The 15,997-nt window shown below is 35.4% G+C and overlaps 1 protein-coding gene across 6 annotated transcripts in view; it reads left to right on the forward strand.

Moving 5' to 3' along the window:
- The window catches only part of ELF1 (E74 like ETS transcription factor 1), a 125,662-nt gene that overhangs the window by 95,907 nt on the left and 13,758 nt on the right, over window positions 1-15,997 (forward strand). For 5 of the 6 annotated variants that reach the window (XM_045839004.1, XM_045839005.1, XM_045839008.1 and 2 more), the window contains exons 3-6: window positions 4,980-5,160; window positions 8,058-8,165; window positions 9,903-10,064; window positions 15,396-15,479. In XM_045839004.1, coding sequence (XP_045694960.1) covers window positions 4,980-5,160; window positions 8,058-8,165; window positions 9,903-10,064; window positions 15,396-15,479 — 535 coding nt within the window. The remainder of the gene's footprint in view (window positions 1-4,979; window positions 5,161-8,057; window positions 8,166-9,902; window positions 10,065-15,395; window positions 15,480-15,997) is intronic. The other variant, XM_045839009.1, reaches the window with a different exon arrangement.

Genomic DNA, 15,997 nt, shown 5'->3' on the forward strand with positions numbered 1-15,997 from the left:
ATTTCAGTGGACTAGAAAAGGATGACCAATGCTTTTCGTAAGAGGAGCAAGTATTTTAGAAGATAGTATGGCTGAATTGCAAATGATCCTAGGAAGTCCCTGGGGCCCAAGAGGAAATGGCTATGCCCACAAGATAGTTTGCAGTAGATTCAGATTGGAGAACCCTGCAAAAAATAATATTGAAAGTCATACCTCAACACACTTCCTATCTATTCTGTTTTCCTAAACAGAGCCAAGTAAATATGCCAACAAAACCAACTGTGTTTAATGCTGACTATAGTATTATACAGGTAAAGAACATGGACCCTGGAGTTGATTTAAGTTAATGTTCTACCACTTACTAACTATATGACTTGGGACAAATTATTTCCCATATAAAAAATAGATAATCCCATATATCTCCCTTGTAGGATTTTATGATGATTAAGTAAGGTGGTAATCCATGTAAAGCAATGAGCAGAATCCCTGGCATATATTAAGTGCTAATAAATATTTGCTATTAGCTAATAGCAGTAGCAGAGAGAGCAGATATGTGTCCAGTGTGCATGCTACTCCCTCCCCCAATCCATTTAGTCCAAAGAATGAATATCTCTTTTACTGTAATGTTGTAAACTTAAGATCCATGCCTTTAAAATACATATTAACAAGAGAAAACCTGTAAGTGCCTTTCCAGGATCAGCTGATGCTCTTCTTAACTTTAAAGTGAGGAAAATAAGGTCACAACAGTAGGATTAGAGAAGGCTCTAGTTCTCCTGGTTCATAGTCTTTGTTTTTTACCACATGTATCTAAATCTCAGAATCATGTGACCCTTTTTATTCTTAACTAAGCTTTCACTTCAAAGGAAACTAATTTTTCTCTGTACTTTTGTGTTTGGCATTTTTATTTAAATAGCTTAAAAATCTTTGAACTGAAATTAAAAAATGAGTGTTAAAGCAAATTAGAAAATGGTTGATTATACATAGATTTCTTTGTTAGAGAATTAAAAACTGGTAACAGTGCTGCCTCTTGGGAGGGACACAAATACTGGAGTACAAGCAGCTAGCATTGATTATGGTGGTATCTGATGAGGTGTTTCTGAGACCTGTAAATTCTGGAGAATAGTCAATTCTTCCAGTTCACTTACAGATTAATAGAGTAGAATAAGGAAGAAAGTAATAATAAGTATATCTAATTATTTGAAACTATATAGATTCAAATAAAATTTTGGAGATGTCCCTTGTAATAACCACATTCTTAACATTTACTACCCAAATTTCAGGAGCCAAACAGATTTGTATAAGAGGGGACACTTTGGTTTCATTTGGGTGAGGACTGCTCCTGCGAATTGTATTGATGTGCCTCTAACTTAGTGGGGGACCCTGGGTAAATTTCTTAACCTAATTTCTCTTCTGCTAGTGGATATAGACGGTGAGCCTTATTCTTACCCAGTACATGGGGTTTTGAGGTAAAAAATGAAGTCATGTAAAAATCAACTGAATTCTATGTTCAGCCTTGTTAGAATACTACGAGCTTAACTTGAACTTGTAGGAGAGAATAAGAGAAATGTGTTAACAACTGCATGTTGTTCATGCTAGGTTACATTGTAGTATTCATCTTTCAAAAAAAGAGAAAGGAAAGGCCAGATTCAACTATGCTTTGGCCACTTTATATACTTTCCTGTGTGTGTTTTATAGTGTAATGTTTGAGACTTCTACTTTCTGTTTAAAACTTAGGATTTTTGAGAGCCAGTTTACTTCTGAATAACTTCCTCTTTTCTGAAATAAGAAGAAACACTTTTAAATAAAGTAATCCAAATATGTTTAAAGGTTATTAATTGTAGATTTTAGAGCACAGCATTCAAGAAAGCACCAATGGTATCTGTTTAGTACCTCTGACAATTACGTATTTAATTATTTAATGAAATTATTATGATAGAAGTAATAGTTAACCTCAGTGTTCAGTGCTACAAGCATATTTTTAAAAATTGAGGCTGCTTAGTTATATAATGAAATCATAAATAGCTTTTTTAATGCAGCAGACTTACTCAAGGAAAATAACAAAGTACCTGAAATTACTATGTATGGGCAGTAACTTTTTCTTACATTTAAGATAATAGGTTATGAGGATATGTTTTAAGAAACAGGATAGTTAAATAGTCTTGAGCTATCTTCCCATGAGATACTAAAGTACAAAGGGGAATCTGATGCAGAGTTCAAAACACTGGTAATCAGGATGCTCGAAGATTTGATTGAGATTGGTCACAAAATGAAGAGGGAAATGAAGACTACACAAAGTGAAATAAAGCAAAATATACAGGGAATTAAAAGTGAAGGGAAGGTAACTGGAACTCAAATCAACAATTTGGAACAAAAGAAAAAAAATAAACATCCAACTGGAACAGAATGAAGAAACAAGAATTCCAAAAAAATGAGGAGAGGCTTAGGAACCTCTGGACAACTCCAAACACTCCAACATCCAAATCATAGGAATACCAGAAGGAGAAGAACAAGAGCAAGAAGTTGAAAACTTATTTGAACAAATAATGAAGGAAAACTGCCCCAATCTGGCAAAGGAAATACACTTCCTGGATATCCAGGAAGCCCAGAGATTCTCAAAGAAATTGGACCTAAGGAGGAATACACCAAGGCACATCATAATTAAATTACCCAAGGTTAAACATAAGGAAAGAACCTTAAAAGCAGCAACAGGAAAGGAGACAGTTACCTACAAAGGAGTGCCTATAAGACTATCAGCTGATTTCTCAAAAAAAATCTTACAGGCAAGAAGGAGCTGGAAAGAAGTATGTGAAGCCATGAAAGGCAAGGACCTACATCCAAGATTACTCTACCCAGCAAAGCTATCATTTAGGGAAGGGCAGATACAGTGCTTCCTAGATAAAGTCAAGTTAAAAGAGTTCATCATCACCAAGCTCCTATTATATGAAACGTTAAAGGAACTTATCTAAGAAATAGAAGATCAAAAACTGTGAACAGTAAAATGACACCAAACTTACAACTATTAACAACTGAACCTAAAAACAAAACAAAACAAAAAACTAAGCAAACAACTAGAACAGGAACAGAATCACAGAAATGGAGATCACATGGAGGGTTATGCATGGGGAAGGGAAGTGGGAGAATGGGGATAAAAGGTACAGGGAATAAGAAGCATAATAGGAAGATATAAAATAGACGGGGAGGTTAAGAATAGTATAGGAAATGGAGAAGTCAGAGAAGTTATATGTACAACCCATGGACATGAACTAAGGCGGGGGCGGGGGATGCTGGAGGGTGATGGGAGGGTACATCACTAGCATCACTGCCTCAGTTCCACCTCAGGTCATCAGGCATTAGATTCTCATAAGGAGCATGCAACCTACATTCCTTGCATGTGCAGTTCACAGTAGGGTTTGTGCTCCTGTAAGAATATAATGCTGCCGCTGATCTGACAGGAGGCAGAGCTCAGGCAGTAATGTGAGTGATGGGAAGCGGCTGTAAATACAGATGAAAGTTTGCTCACTGGGTGGCTCTCTTGCTGCTTACCTCCTGCTGTGCAGCCTGGTTCCTCAACAGACCAGCCAGGGGTTGAGGATCCCTGGATTAAATGATAGTACTGTATCATTATTACTTTTCTGGTTGTGATCATTGTGCTATCTTTATATTAGATAATATTGATGTTTTCAGGAAACACACTGAAGTATTTAATTTTAAAGAACCTATATGTCTACCTCTTTCAAATAAATCAGAAAAAAATATAGGTGTAGAAATAATAATATAGAAAGATTGATAGACATGATTATGTGTTAAAATTACAGGAATATGGATGAAGTTTGTAGGGGAATTTGTTCTACTTTTACAATCTTTTTAAGTCTGAAATTTTTTTAAAAGGGCATAGTAAGTTAATGAGATTAGTCACTAACTGATTTTTCCTTTTTTTGCATTGCTGTTTATTTCATATCAGTCACTTGAGGGATGATGATTTACAGAGAAATGTTAAATGAAAGTGTACCAAATGAATAATACCATTACAAATGCTAAGTAGGGCAATATAAAAGGGTTGATAAGTATCAAAACATTTTTACTATATTTGAGAAGTAATTCTTTTGTAGACAGCCCTCATTATTACTTCCATGTATATATTATGATCCATGTATACATTATATTGATACATTCAAAAAAAATTTTATATGCTTTTCACTCTTAAGATTGAATTCCTTTCATGAAGTTAGCTGATTTTTCAGCAGATTCTTCAGAACCTCTCTGGGTCAGTTTCCTGATCTGTCAAATGAGGCAGCTGGACTAGATTATACTTTAAGGGTCCTTTCAGTTCTAAAATTCTGAGATCTCATTATTAGAAAGAAAATGAAAGTCAATTTTCCCATTTGAGTCAAAAGTTGTTGTTAAATACAGCTTGTGTGCCAAGTGACAGTGCAATACTTATTTAAACTCATAGATATTTTTCTGTCAAACTTTTGTTGATTGTATTTAATCATACATTTGTATGCAATTTCTCATGCATTAAAGTTATTAGTAAATATACCTGGCTGGTTTAGCTCAGTGGATTGAGTGCCCGACTGCGAGCCAAAGGGTTGCCAGTTTGATTCCCAGTTAGGGCACATGCCTGGGTTGCAAGCCAGGTCCCCAGTAGGGGGCGAGTGAGAGGCAACCACACATTGATGTTACACTTTCTCCCTCCCTTCCCCTCTCTCTAAAATTAAATAAACAAAATCTTAAAAAATATATATATATTAGTAAATTTAATGTGGTTTATAAGTGTACTTTTATAGAATTTTTAAGTGAAAACTTGGTTGTTAAGACTCAAGATTAATAATGAAAGTTTATTATCTTAATAGATATATAATCACTTCAACCTAGAAGGATTGTCAAGGTATAAGTAGCTGATGGTATAAAAATTATATTGATGTTTAGTATAAAATAATTTTTGGTTATATCTAACAAAAATTAATTTTGTCAATTCTTTTTTCCCTCATCTCTCCCAGCTTGGTGATCCAGCTATTTTTCCTGCTGTAATAGTGGAACATGTCCCTGGTGCTGATATTCTCAATAGTTATGCGGGCCTAGCCTGTGTGGAAGAACCCAATGACATGATTACTGAGAGCTCCCTGGATGTCGCTGAGGAAGAGATCATAGATGATGATGATGAAAACATAACCCTTACAGGTGTGTGTGCCTCCAGCAGCACTTTACTTCAGCCTCATTTTAGGCAATGTCCTAGCCCTGTAATTTTGGGGGCATATAAAGTCCCTAACTTGATGTTAAATGACTCCATTACGTGCAGAGGTTAGAGCCAGCCTTGTAGGGAGAAGGAAATTTCATTTTCTATCTCATCTGTCTATGTTTCATAGTTATTTCTGACCTCCCCTTCTTCTTTCCTAAATATATTGAGAAGAATGTGACAAAATAAGGAGGCTTACAAGAGGAACCAAACCAACTCAGTTCATCAAGTCTTCTCTGAGCATTTTTTATATACTTAGCTCTACATTCCTGATGGCAATGAGAATTTGTTGGTAGGGGAAAAGATAGGAAAGTTTTATTTGTTTGTTTTTTACTGCCATTGCTTAAAGCAAAACACGAGGCAATGATACAAATGTAGGATAAGGTACTGAGGTTTAAAGAAGATTCTTTTTCTTGTCAGTCAGAAGTAGGAGGATATTTCAAACTTGAAAAGTTTACTCTGTGATGTAAGTATGGGGTATAGTGGTAGTGCTGTTTTTATCAGTTTTAGAAGTCAGTGCACACACTCATTGTTATACAGGTACATGAAGAGATGTTAGAAGTATTTGAGAAAATCAGTTATTTGGAAGCAAAGATTATTTAAATCGTCTTAAATTGAAAACAACAGAAAATTAACATTAGTCACAATACTATTAGCTAAACCCTAGATCTTATGTGTAGGTTTCACCCATTTCATACTAATGTCCTTTTTCTGTTCCAGGATCATATCTGGAATCTCATGTTGGTTGCATTTAGTTGTTATTTCTTCTTAGTCTCTTCCAGTCTGTGCCTGTTCCTTTTTTTTATCTTGTCTCTCATAACCTTGACAGTTTAGAGGAGTACTGGTTAGATATTATAGAATGTCTTTTCAATTATGTGTGATATGTTTCTCATGATTGGAATGCAAGAATATCATCAAAATGGCATTGTCTCCTTTTCAGTGTATCATATTAACATAATTGATTTAAAATACATTGTCTCAATTAATTTTCACAACAGAAAAAGAAAATGGAAATTAGAGAGGTAAAATTAAATGATTTGCCTAAGGCCACACACCAAGTGACTGAGCCCCCATTGGTAACATTGGCCGAACAACCCTTGGTTCATTTATTTTTTATAAAGCATGTTCTTATATAGAGATGTATTCATATTTTTTATTTGCAGAAACCCAGTGGAAGTTTTTGGTTAAGTCTAAATTTGTTTCTCCCTTATGGATAAAAGAATTAAATTAATCAAGTTAGAGGTTTCTATTCATTGCTGACTGTGATGTATAGGTTTTGTCTAACAGAATGACCACCATTGTGCATCTATCTGTTGGGCAGCTAGTGACATTTTTGCAGACTATTCTGAATTCTCAGTGCCTTAGGGGAAGGCTACACTCTCTGTAGGTTGCACACAAGGGTCTTCCCAGTTTTAGTCATCAGGGAAGATACTGGTCTTCAAAGAAAGGAAATCAGATCTTAGATCTTTAAGAGAAGGAATTTCTTCTTTCTTCCAGTGTGTCATTCTCTTAGGCTTAGACTTGAAGATAGCTAATGGTGAGGTACAGACAGGTTCCTTCCTCCCTTCCTGGAAAGCAGAACTGGTAAGGAATGGGTCCAGAAATCAAACATGTCTTGAAAACCAGATTTGCTTTTCTCATGTTTCTTCTCCCTCCTCCCTCTCCTTTTTAAAGATTTATGTATTTTTAGAGAGAGGGGAGGGGCGGGGAAGGAGAAAAAGAGGGAGAGAAACATCAATGTGAGGTTGCCTCTTACACGCCCTGTATTGGGAACCTGGCCCACAACCCAGGCATGTGCCCTTGTTGTACCTGTGTGTACAACACAGGGCATGTGTACCTGTTATCTATAACACCTGATTTCAAATTTTCATGTTCATCAAAACACTTTCATTTTTATCATTGACTTATCTCATACCATTTGATATAAATTTGAACCTATAAAATAAATGTATAATGATAAAATACCACTTTCATCCATTTATATGTTGGAGTTCCACATAGGGTTTTTTAAAAAAGATTTTATTTACTTTTAGAGAGAGGGGAAGGGAGGGAGAAAGAGGAAGAGAAACATCAATGTGAGGTTGCCTCTCATGTGTTCCCCTGACCTGAAACCTGACCCACCACCCAGGTATGTGCCCTGACTGGGAATCGGGCTGTTGACCCTTTGGTTCGCAAGCCAGTACTCAGTCCACTGAGCCACACCAGCCAGAGCCCACATAAAGTTTTATTTGAAAAAAGGTTGTGCTATTAAAAAAATGGTTTTTAAGATTTTATTTATTTATTTTTAGAGAGAAGGGAAGGGAGAAAGAAAGGGGAGAGAAATATTGGTGCAAAAGAGAAGAATCAATTGGTTGTCTTTCATATGCACCCCGCAGGAGACTGAGCCCTAAACCCAGGAATGTTCTCTAACTGGAAATCTAACCAGTGACCTTTCAGTTTGTGAGATGACACCTAACCAACTAAGCCTCACTGGTCAGGGCTGTGCCATTAAAACATTTTTAAACATTTATTTACATTTTAGTGTGTTTTAAACATTAAGAAAAAAACTTAGACAAGGCACAGTCCATAGTAGGAGAATTAGTGTTCTACAGTACATACTAGAAAATAATGGCAACAGAATTAACAAAAGGTGTTTAGATTTTAATAATATGACTACAACTAAATATTTTTGGAGATGGTAGCAATTCACCAGCTATAGAGGAATGGAAGAAGAGTCAAGAGATTAACAGAGACCCTAGTTCTTTCCAAGAGTGTTGGGATCAGTGTTAGAGCTGAAAGGGACCTAACAAAATCAACCCAGTCATTTTATACTAATTCTGTTTTTTCTTTGAATATATTATAGTTGAAGCTTCCTGTCATAATGAAGATGAAACAATTGAAACTATTGAGGCCGCTGAGGCACTCCTCAATATGGATTCTCCTGGCTCTATGCTAGATGAAAAACGAATGAGTGAGTAGTTATGTGTCAATGATTGTTCATGTTTATATACTTTGACAATTATTCTTGCCGTCTCTCTCTATTAAATTGTAAATATAAAGAGACATGAGACCATATTTTATACTTCTTTTTCTTCCAAGAGCATTACTATTTGATGAACCATTGCAAAGGTGTTCAATTAAACAAGACTTTTAAAAAAAATTGGGGATTGAGACCTTTAGGAATAAAAAAGTAATTTATATAGTTGTCAAAGGGCAGATTATGCAGAATTTCTTCTCTTAACCTTATTGGTAGAAGGATTAGGGTACTTGGGGCCCAAACTATTATTACTTAGTGATTTCTGTAGATCTTCATCAGTGAATGGGAAACACCCATTTAAAAATTTTCTAGCACTTCATGGCATAAAATTCACTGCCCCATTTAGTCTGCTTTTATTTATTTATTGTTGGGGGGAGGGCAAGCAGAGGGGGCAAGGAAAGCAACTTTATTTGGAAAGCCAGTGAGCTGAGTAGATGGGGACTAGTATCCTAAAGAACCATCTTGAGAAAGTACAAAATTCAGGCTTCTTTTATTTCAAGGGAAGGAGGAAACTGAGGGATTTGAGGTCAGGGGTGACTGATGATACAGACATTAGCAAGGGTCCAAGGGGAATGGTGAAACTTCAAACTTCGGTTGCCAAGGTCTCAGTAAGGAGGTTCCTATAAATCTGTTTTCTCAGTCAAGCTCTCTATCAGCCCCATTTTATTTTACCACTTTCATCCCACGAAGTTCTCCAAAGAACTGCCGCAGCACGTGGGCAGGCTTCTCATCTGGCCACAGACATTCTTATCTGCTTTTAAATCCATGTTCTCCTTTGGGCTTTTCTAACAAGAAAGTAGTTAAACTAAAAATTAATTAATACTAAATCAATTCATGATATTTATGGAATATTTTCTATACACACCAGTGCATTAGACAATGTTATTATACAAGTGAATGGATACAACCTCTTTCCTCAGTCTTACAATTAAATTTTGAAAAGTTATTTATGTAAATAATTGTAAAAAACAAAAATGGAAGTCATTAGAGGGACAACAATGTTTTCTGGGAGGAGAGAGAGTACTTTAGCTGACAGCATCAGAGACAGGCTTTATGGAGGGAGTGTTTTGACTTGGGCTATAAATGACAAATAAGCTTTAAATGGGTAGTGGAGCCAGGAAAGGATGTTCAAAGTACAAGAAAAGAATTGAGCCAAAGATACAGATCTGTAAAAAAGAATGAAGTGTTGTATGCAAACATGCTTTGGTATAGCTGAGTGGAGATAAGATTGGAAGGTAGATTTGATCCAGACTGTGGAAGCTTCACATGGCATGGTGGGGAGTTTGGGTTGTTCTTATCTTTTCTGTCCTACAAACTATGGAAAGATATGTCCATTTTCCTTTTCTTTTTAATTTTCAGGTGGAAAGTTTTTATGGAGAAGAAGAGTATGGTCAGATCAGACTTAGTTTTCAGAGAATCACTTTAGCAGCAATGTGAAGAATGGAGAAGAGAGAAGGAAGATAGGAAGTTAACTAAGGGAGACATTGAAATAATTCAGTCAAGCCTGGACTGATTTAGGGTATCTGATTTGGGGCAGAGGAAATAAAAAGCAAGGGCCAAATTTCAAGATTTTATTTCTATTTTATTCTTCCTAGAAACAGGAAATTCCTTTATGAAATTATTTTGATTTATAATACAAAGTTGATGATTAGTCGATTTTATTTCCATCAGATAATAATATTTTTAGTTCATCTGAAGATGACATGGTTGTTACCCCAATCACGCATGTATCCGTCACATTAGATGGGATTCCTGAAGTGATGGAAACTCAGCAGGTTCAAGATGTACACTCACCGGGAGCCTCCTCACCAGAACAACCTAAGAGAAAGAAAGGTGGGTAGTTAATTTGTTTAGGAAAAAAAAATCAAGTATTGATGTGGAATCTAAACATAAATTTTATTTAAGAATATTTCTGTATCGCTTAAAACTTATATAAGAAATTGAGGACACAAAACATAAGAGGCATTCCTTTGTATTAGATTTCTTTTGTAAAAAGTTCAATTATTTACACGTTTAAAATATTTGATCTTACAGAAAAGATATTTTACAACTTTTTAAAGCCTCAGTCTTTTATCTAAACCCTTTTATCCATACTTAGAGCTTGGGGATAGGAGCAGGTCAGCTTCCTCTCATAGGATATAGTTTGAAAACCACAGGCATAGATATAGATTCCAATATAATATTCTAGTGGGAAAAATATGAGTTGACATCAGCAAGTAAGTAATTGAAGAGGAAAATGTTAGAATGTATTAAAGGGAATTTTCAACTTTTCACAAATTAGGACCATTCTTAAATTTTAAAGTTTAACACTCTTTCCATTGTATTACATTCTGATTCTAGTCCAGCTTGTTTAATATTTTGAGTTTAATATCTTAGTTAATGGCATCACCACCAGCCACCAAGTAACCTAACTTCATGTAAAAGTAGGAGAAATTCCAAGGGTCAAAAATGAAGAGGAAAATGAAAACAGTATGAATGAGCTGAAACTGCAGCAGTTCTGAAGGGCTGTGAAGGATGTGTCAGTCTTGCTATTCAGGCTGCTTTGGGTTTTATTGCTCTTGTAGAGGCAGATGCTTAAGACTTGGTCCAATGCAATATGGGGTATTGGACAAAGACTTCAGCATATAATTGGGGTCCTTGAAAGGCTATTACCTCAGGAGAAAAACAATTGTCCATTGGTACAGACAGATATCATGAAGCTTATATTTCTTAGCTGCAACTCTGAGTAGAGAAATTCCTCCTTTGGAAATTCATAATCTTATACTAGCCTTAACCTAGGTTTACAACTAGATTTTAAACTGTCACCGTCTTTAGGAATTCCCAGCCAAGTAATTTACATGAAGGAAAGCCCAGGCTAGCAATAACACTGGGACACGAGGCAGAAGTTCTTGTAAAATTGTTCTGACAAATCATGCATTTAAACTGGGCTGCACGGGATTTCCTCAAATAAAACCCTGTTGAAGGTGAACTCACATTTCAATATTACAGGCTATATGAGGAAGCCACTTCTTGAATGAGAAGCAGCAGACATAGAAAATCCTAGGGTTAATTCTCTAGAACTTCAGATAACAGAATTATCAAATAGATATGTTCAATGAGTATGTTTGCAATTATTCAAGCAAACAAATTAAAAAACATTGTCAAAGAATAAGACTTAAAAAATGCCAGGTAGTACTTCCTTTTCTAGTCAAGATAGAATAATAGAAGCTGCTAGGCAGCAATTTTTTGGATATGACATAAAAGCACAATCAGAAGAAGCAAAAATAAATATGTGATACTACATTAAACTAAAAATTTCTGCACATCAAAATAAACAACAAAATGAAAAGGCAACCTATGGAATGGTAGAAAATATTTGCAAATCATGTATCCAAAAAGGAATTAATAGCCCTGGCTGGTGTGGCTCAGTGGATTGAGCGCCAGCCTGTGAACCAAAGGGTCACCAGTTTGATTCCCAGTCAGAGCACATGCCTGGGTTGCTGATCAAGTCAGGTCCCCAGTAGGGTCATATGAGAGGCAACCACATAGTGATGTTTCGCTCCCTCTTTCTTCCTCCCTTCCCCTCTGTCTAAAATGAATAAATAAAATTTAAAAAAAGAAGAAGCAGCTCTCTATTTAGAGGGAAAAAGGAATTAATAGCCAAGCTATGTAAGGAATTCAAACAATTCAATAGCAAAAAAAAAAAGCCCCACAAATCTAATTAAAAAATGGACAGAGGACCTGAGTAGATAGTTTTCTAAAGACAATGTACAGATGGCCAAGAGGTACATGAAAAAATGCTTAGCATCACTAGTCATCAGGAAAATGTAAATCAAAACCCAGTGCATACCACCTCTCACCTATTAGAATGGCTATCATCAGAAAGACACGAGATAACAAGTGTCGAATAATGTGGAGAAAAAGGAACCCAACTGTACTGCTTGTGGAAATGTAAATTGGTACAGCAACTATGGAAAATAGTAAGATTCCTCAAAAATTAAGAATAGAGCTACCATATGACCCAGCAATTCCTGTTTTGCATATCTACTCAAAAATGTGAAAACATTTATTCATAAAAATATATGTACCCCTATGTTCATTGCAACGTTATTCACAGTAGCCAAGATATGAAGATAACCTATGTGTTCTTTGACAGATGATTGGATAAAGAAGAAGTGGTCCATTTATACAATGGAATACTACTTAGCCATTTAAAAATTATGAATGTGGCCATTTGTGACAACATGGATAGATCTTGAGAGTATCATGCTAAGTGAAATGTCAGATGGAAAAGGACAAGAACTGTATGATTTTACTCATATATAGGATATAAAGTAAAAAGCAACAAATAAACCAAGCCAAACAAGCAAACAAGCAAACTCATAGACACAGGCAATAGTATGGTGGTTACTAGAGGGAGAGAAGAGTGGTAGAAAGATGAAGAGGGCAAAAGGATGTCAAACATATAGTGACAGAAAGAGACTAGACTTTGGGTGGTGAGCACACAATGCAATATGGAGATGTGTTATAGAATTGTACACCTGAAACTTATTTAATGTTATTAACCAATGTTATCCTAATAAATTTAATTTAAAAAATTAAAATTAAAAACAAAAATGTATGAATGGTTGGTTACATATGAATTGGTAGGGTAGGGAAAGGTAAGAGATAAATAATATGAAAGGGCACAGTGTATTCTTGAAGGTGAAGAATATGTTAATTATCTTGAATGCAGTGATGGTTTTGCAGATGTGTATGTATGTCAGAACTTATCAAATTACCAACTTTAAACGTGCAGTTTATTGTACAGCAGTTGAACCTCAAAAAAGCTGTTTTTAAAAAGTATAAAGTAAGCATTCTACTTACTGGTGAAAGACTGATATGATAAGGAACCAAATAGAATGCATAATATATGGGTTAAACAGAAGAGTAGTCACTACTGAAGAAAGAATCATTAAGCTCCAATATAGATCTGATATAGAATAAACAAACACTAAAGAGTTAGAGATGTGAGGATTGAGTGAAAAGGCTTCCATTTAGCCCATGTCTGGTAGTTCAGATGGTTAGAGCATCATCCTGATATGCCAAAGTTGTAGGTTTGATACCTGGTCAGGGCACATACAAGAATCAACCAATGAATGCATAAATAAGTATAACAATAAATTGATGTCTCTGTCTGTCTGTCTCTCTCTTCCCTTTCCTACCATTTCCCCCTCCCTCCCTCTTCCCCCTTCCTCTCTCTTTCTAAAATCAATCAATAAAAAAATAATTAAAAAAGAAAAGGTCTCCATTTACTCAAAGCTCCAGGAAGAGAGACTATATAGAATAAAAAAAGGACAATATTCAAAGGTAATGACTGAGAATATTCCATAATAATGTTAGTCTTAACATGGTGAATACTGAGTAGTGTAACTAAAATAAATAGACTTTTGTCTAAATTCCCTGTAGTAAAAATGCAAAACACCAAATACAGTCTCAGCCCTGCTCCCCCCCAAAAGAACAAACAAGGGAGAAACTAGTATGTTACTTAAAGAGAATTGATTATTAAATTGGCAGCTTAGAATCTCCCAGTAGGGGCTGGTATCTTCAAAGTACTGACAAGAAATAATTGTCAATTAAAAATTTTATATTGTCTCAGCTGGTGTGGCTCAGATGGTTGGAGCATTGTCTTGTAGACCCAAGGATTTCCTGTTGATTGCTGGTCAGGGCACATGCCTGGGTTGCAAGTTTGGTCCCCATTTGGGGTGTGTGCAAGTGGCAGTCCATCAGCGTTTCTATCTCACATTGATGTTTCTCTCCCCCTTGCCCCCCTTTCCCCTTTCTCTAGAATCAATAAAAGAAAAAAAAATTTATACCAAACTAAGCTACAATATAATTCACATAAAGCTGTGTATATTGCCACCCTGAGTGGTAAGGAAAGTGATGGAAAGGCTACTGGTAGTGTCCGTCATGACTAAAACTAGGGGAGGAAAACAGTGGGATAAAGAAAATAGTATCTATTGGGAAAAAACAGGTAAATATCAATAGAAAGCATAAAATGAGTGGTTAGGAGTGATAGGAGCTAACTGATTTCTTGTCTTCTGATACTTGTTATCATTAACACAATCAGCCCTAAAAAACTGCCTCATGAATGGGTTTTCTGTAGATGTCTGCAGTGATGAAAGTGGAACCTGGTTGACAAGGTTACACATTTATACATTTGGTAGTCTTAGGAGGGACCTGAAGAGTGACATTTTTGACCCTCTTCTCTCTGACTCTTGTTCACCTGTGAGAGAGTCAGCCTCGAGAATGTTGGAGTAAGAGGTACTAACTCAAGTATCCAGTCATGCTTAGTATTTGTTGTTTCTCACATACTAAATGGTAATCTGTTTGGACAACATGATTATTTCTACCTAAATCACAGGCAGCAATGCCAACAAATTGTTGTTAAAGGGAAGTGGCAAAAGAAGATTACGAGGCTTTAGGATAATTAGTTGATCCAGAGTAAGGCTACACAAAACACAATTTAACAGTGTTGGGATGGACTTGTTTAGAGGTTGGATGAAGGATAACCATAAAGTTTGTTTGTTGTAAACAGAAATAAATAAATAAATAATAGATGTTTTAAAATATACAGCAAAATGAAAACTGACTGTGGTTCACCGAAGTTTTTGCTTCATTTATTTTTTATATTTCTAGATTTGGGGGAAGTTTTCAGTATTTGAGAACTAACTGTGCAGAGATATATTTAGAAGAGAATAAAGATAAAAATTCACTTTTCCTACCTTAAAAAACTTACATAACCAATAGCAGACATACCTATATGGCATATTTTTTTTAGCTCAAGTTTTATCAGAATCAGGAATATTCCCCTGAATTTTAAGAAAGCACTGTCAGTGTTGTCAACTCAAAGATGAGCTGCAGTGTTTCAAACTTAACCACATGTTTACAAATGAGCCAAAATATCATTGTCAGAGTATTTGTGATCTAACCTACATCAATGTTAAATTTTTACTGAAATGAACATTTTCCTTTTAGCAAATACCAATTAAGGAGACCAATATATATATATATATAATCCTAGTGTAAAATGTTTGACACTTGAAATTTAGGATAAAGGACAAAATAGCAATTATTAATAGCTAAATTGTGCACACTTTCACACTTTTGAGGGCAAATATATATGCAGAGCTGTTTTGCTTTCAGGAAGAAAAACTAAACCACCACGACCAGATTCCCCAGCCACTACACCAAACATATCTGTGAAGAAGAAAAACAAAGATGGGAAGGGTAAGTACTACTGTAATTTTCCTATAATACTTACAGGTCAAATAACATTCAGGTTGCTTTAAAATGTCTTTATATTGTAAGCAGAAACCACCAGCTTTCTTGATATATTTAAAATGGATCTTATTGCTGCCACATGCTAATAAGATAAGTTGTCACTCTCCATAAAGAGCATGGTAATAATGTAGGCCAAGAAATTCATTTAAAAGATTTTCATTCATCTGTTAAAATAATCCATTCATTCATTTAATAATGAGTCTCTTGGAAGAGTTCAGCTAGGTTAGGTTTTCAGTTTATAGACATATTACATTGTGTTGGGGTTCTAGTATTTTAATAACTGCTGCCCAAATCTGAAGAAAATTGTTATGCTAATCAACTGCCTCTAATATAAAGAGAACAACTATTGGAAGATTTTGTACAAGTCTTTTTCACTGTTTCTTTTTGTAATGGTTCTTAAAGAAGTGGGGGGGAAATCGCCTCAAATTGCTTTCTCCCTAAGTCATCTCAAATCTAATTAGCAA

Source organism: Phyllostomus hastatus, unplaced genomic scaffold, assembly GCF_019186645.2.
Source record: "Phyllostomus hastatus isolate PE091 unplaced genomic scaffold, TTU_PhHast_1.1 phas_contig_29, whole genome shotgun sequence".
In the NCBI taxonomy this organism is placed as follows: Eukaryota; Metazoa; Chordata; class Mammalia; order Chiroptera; family Phyllostomidae; genus Phyllostomus; species Phyllostomus hastatus.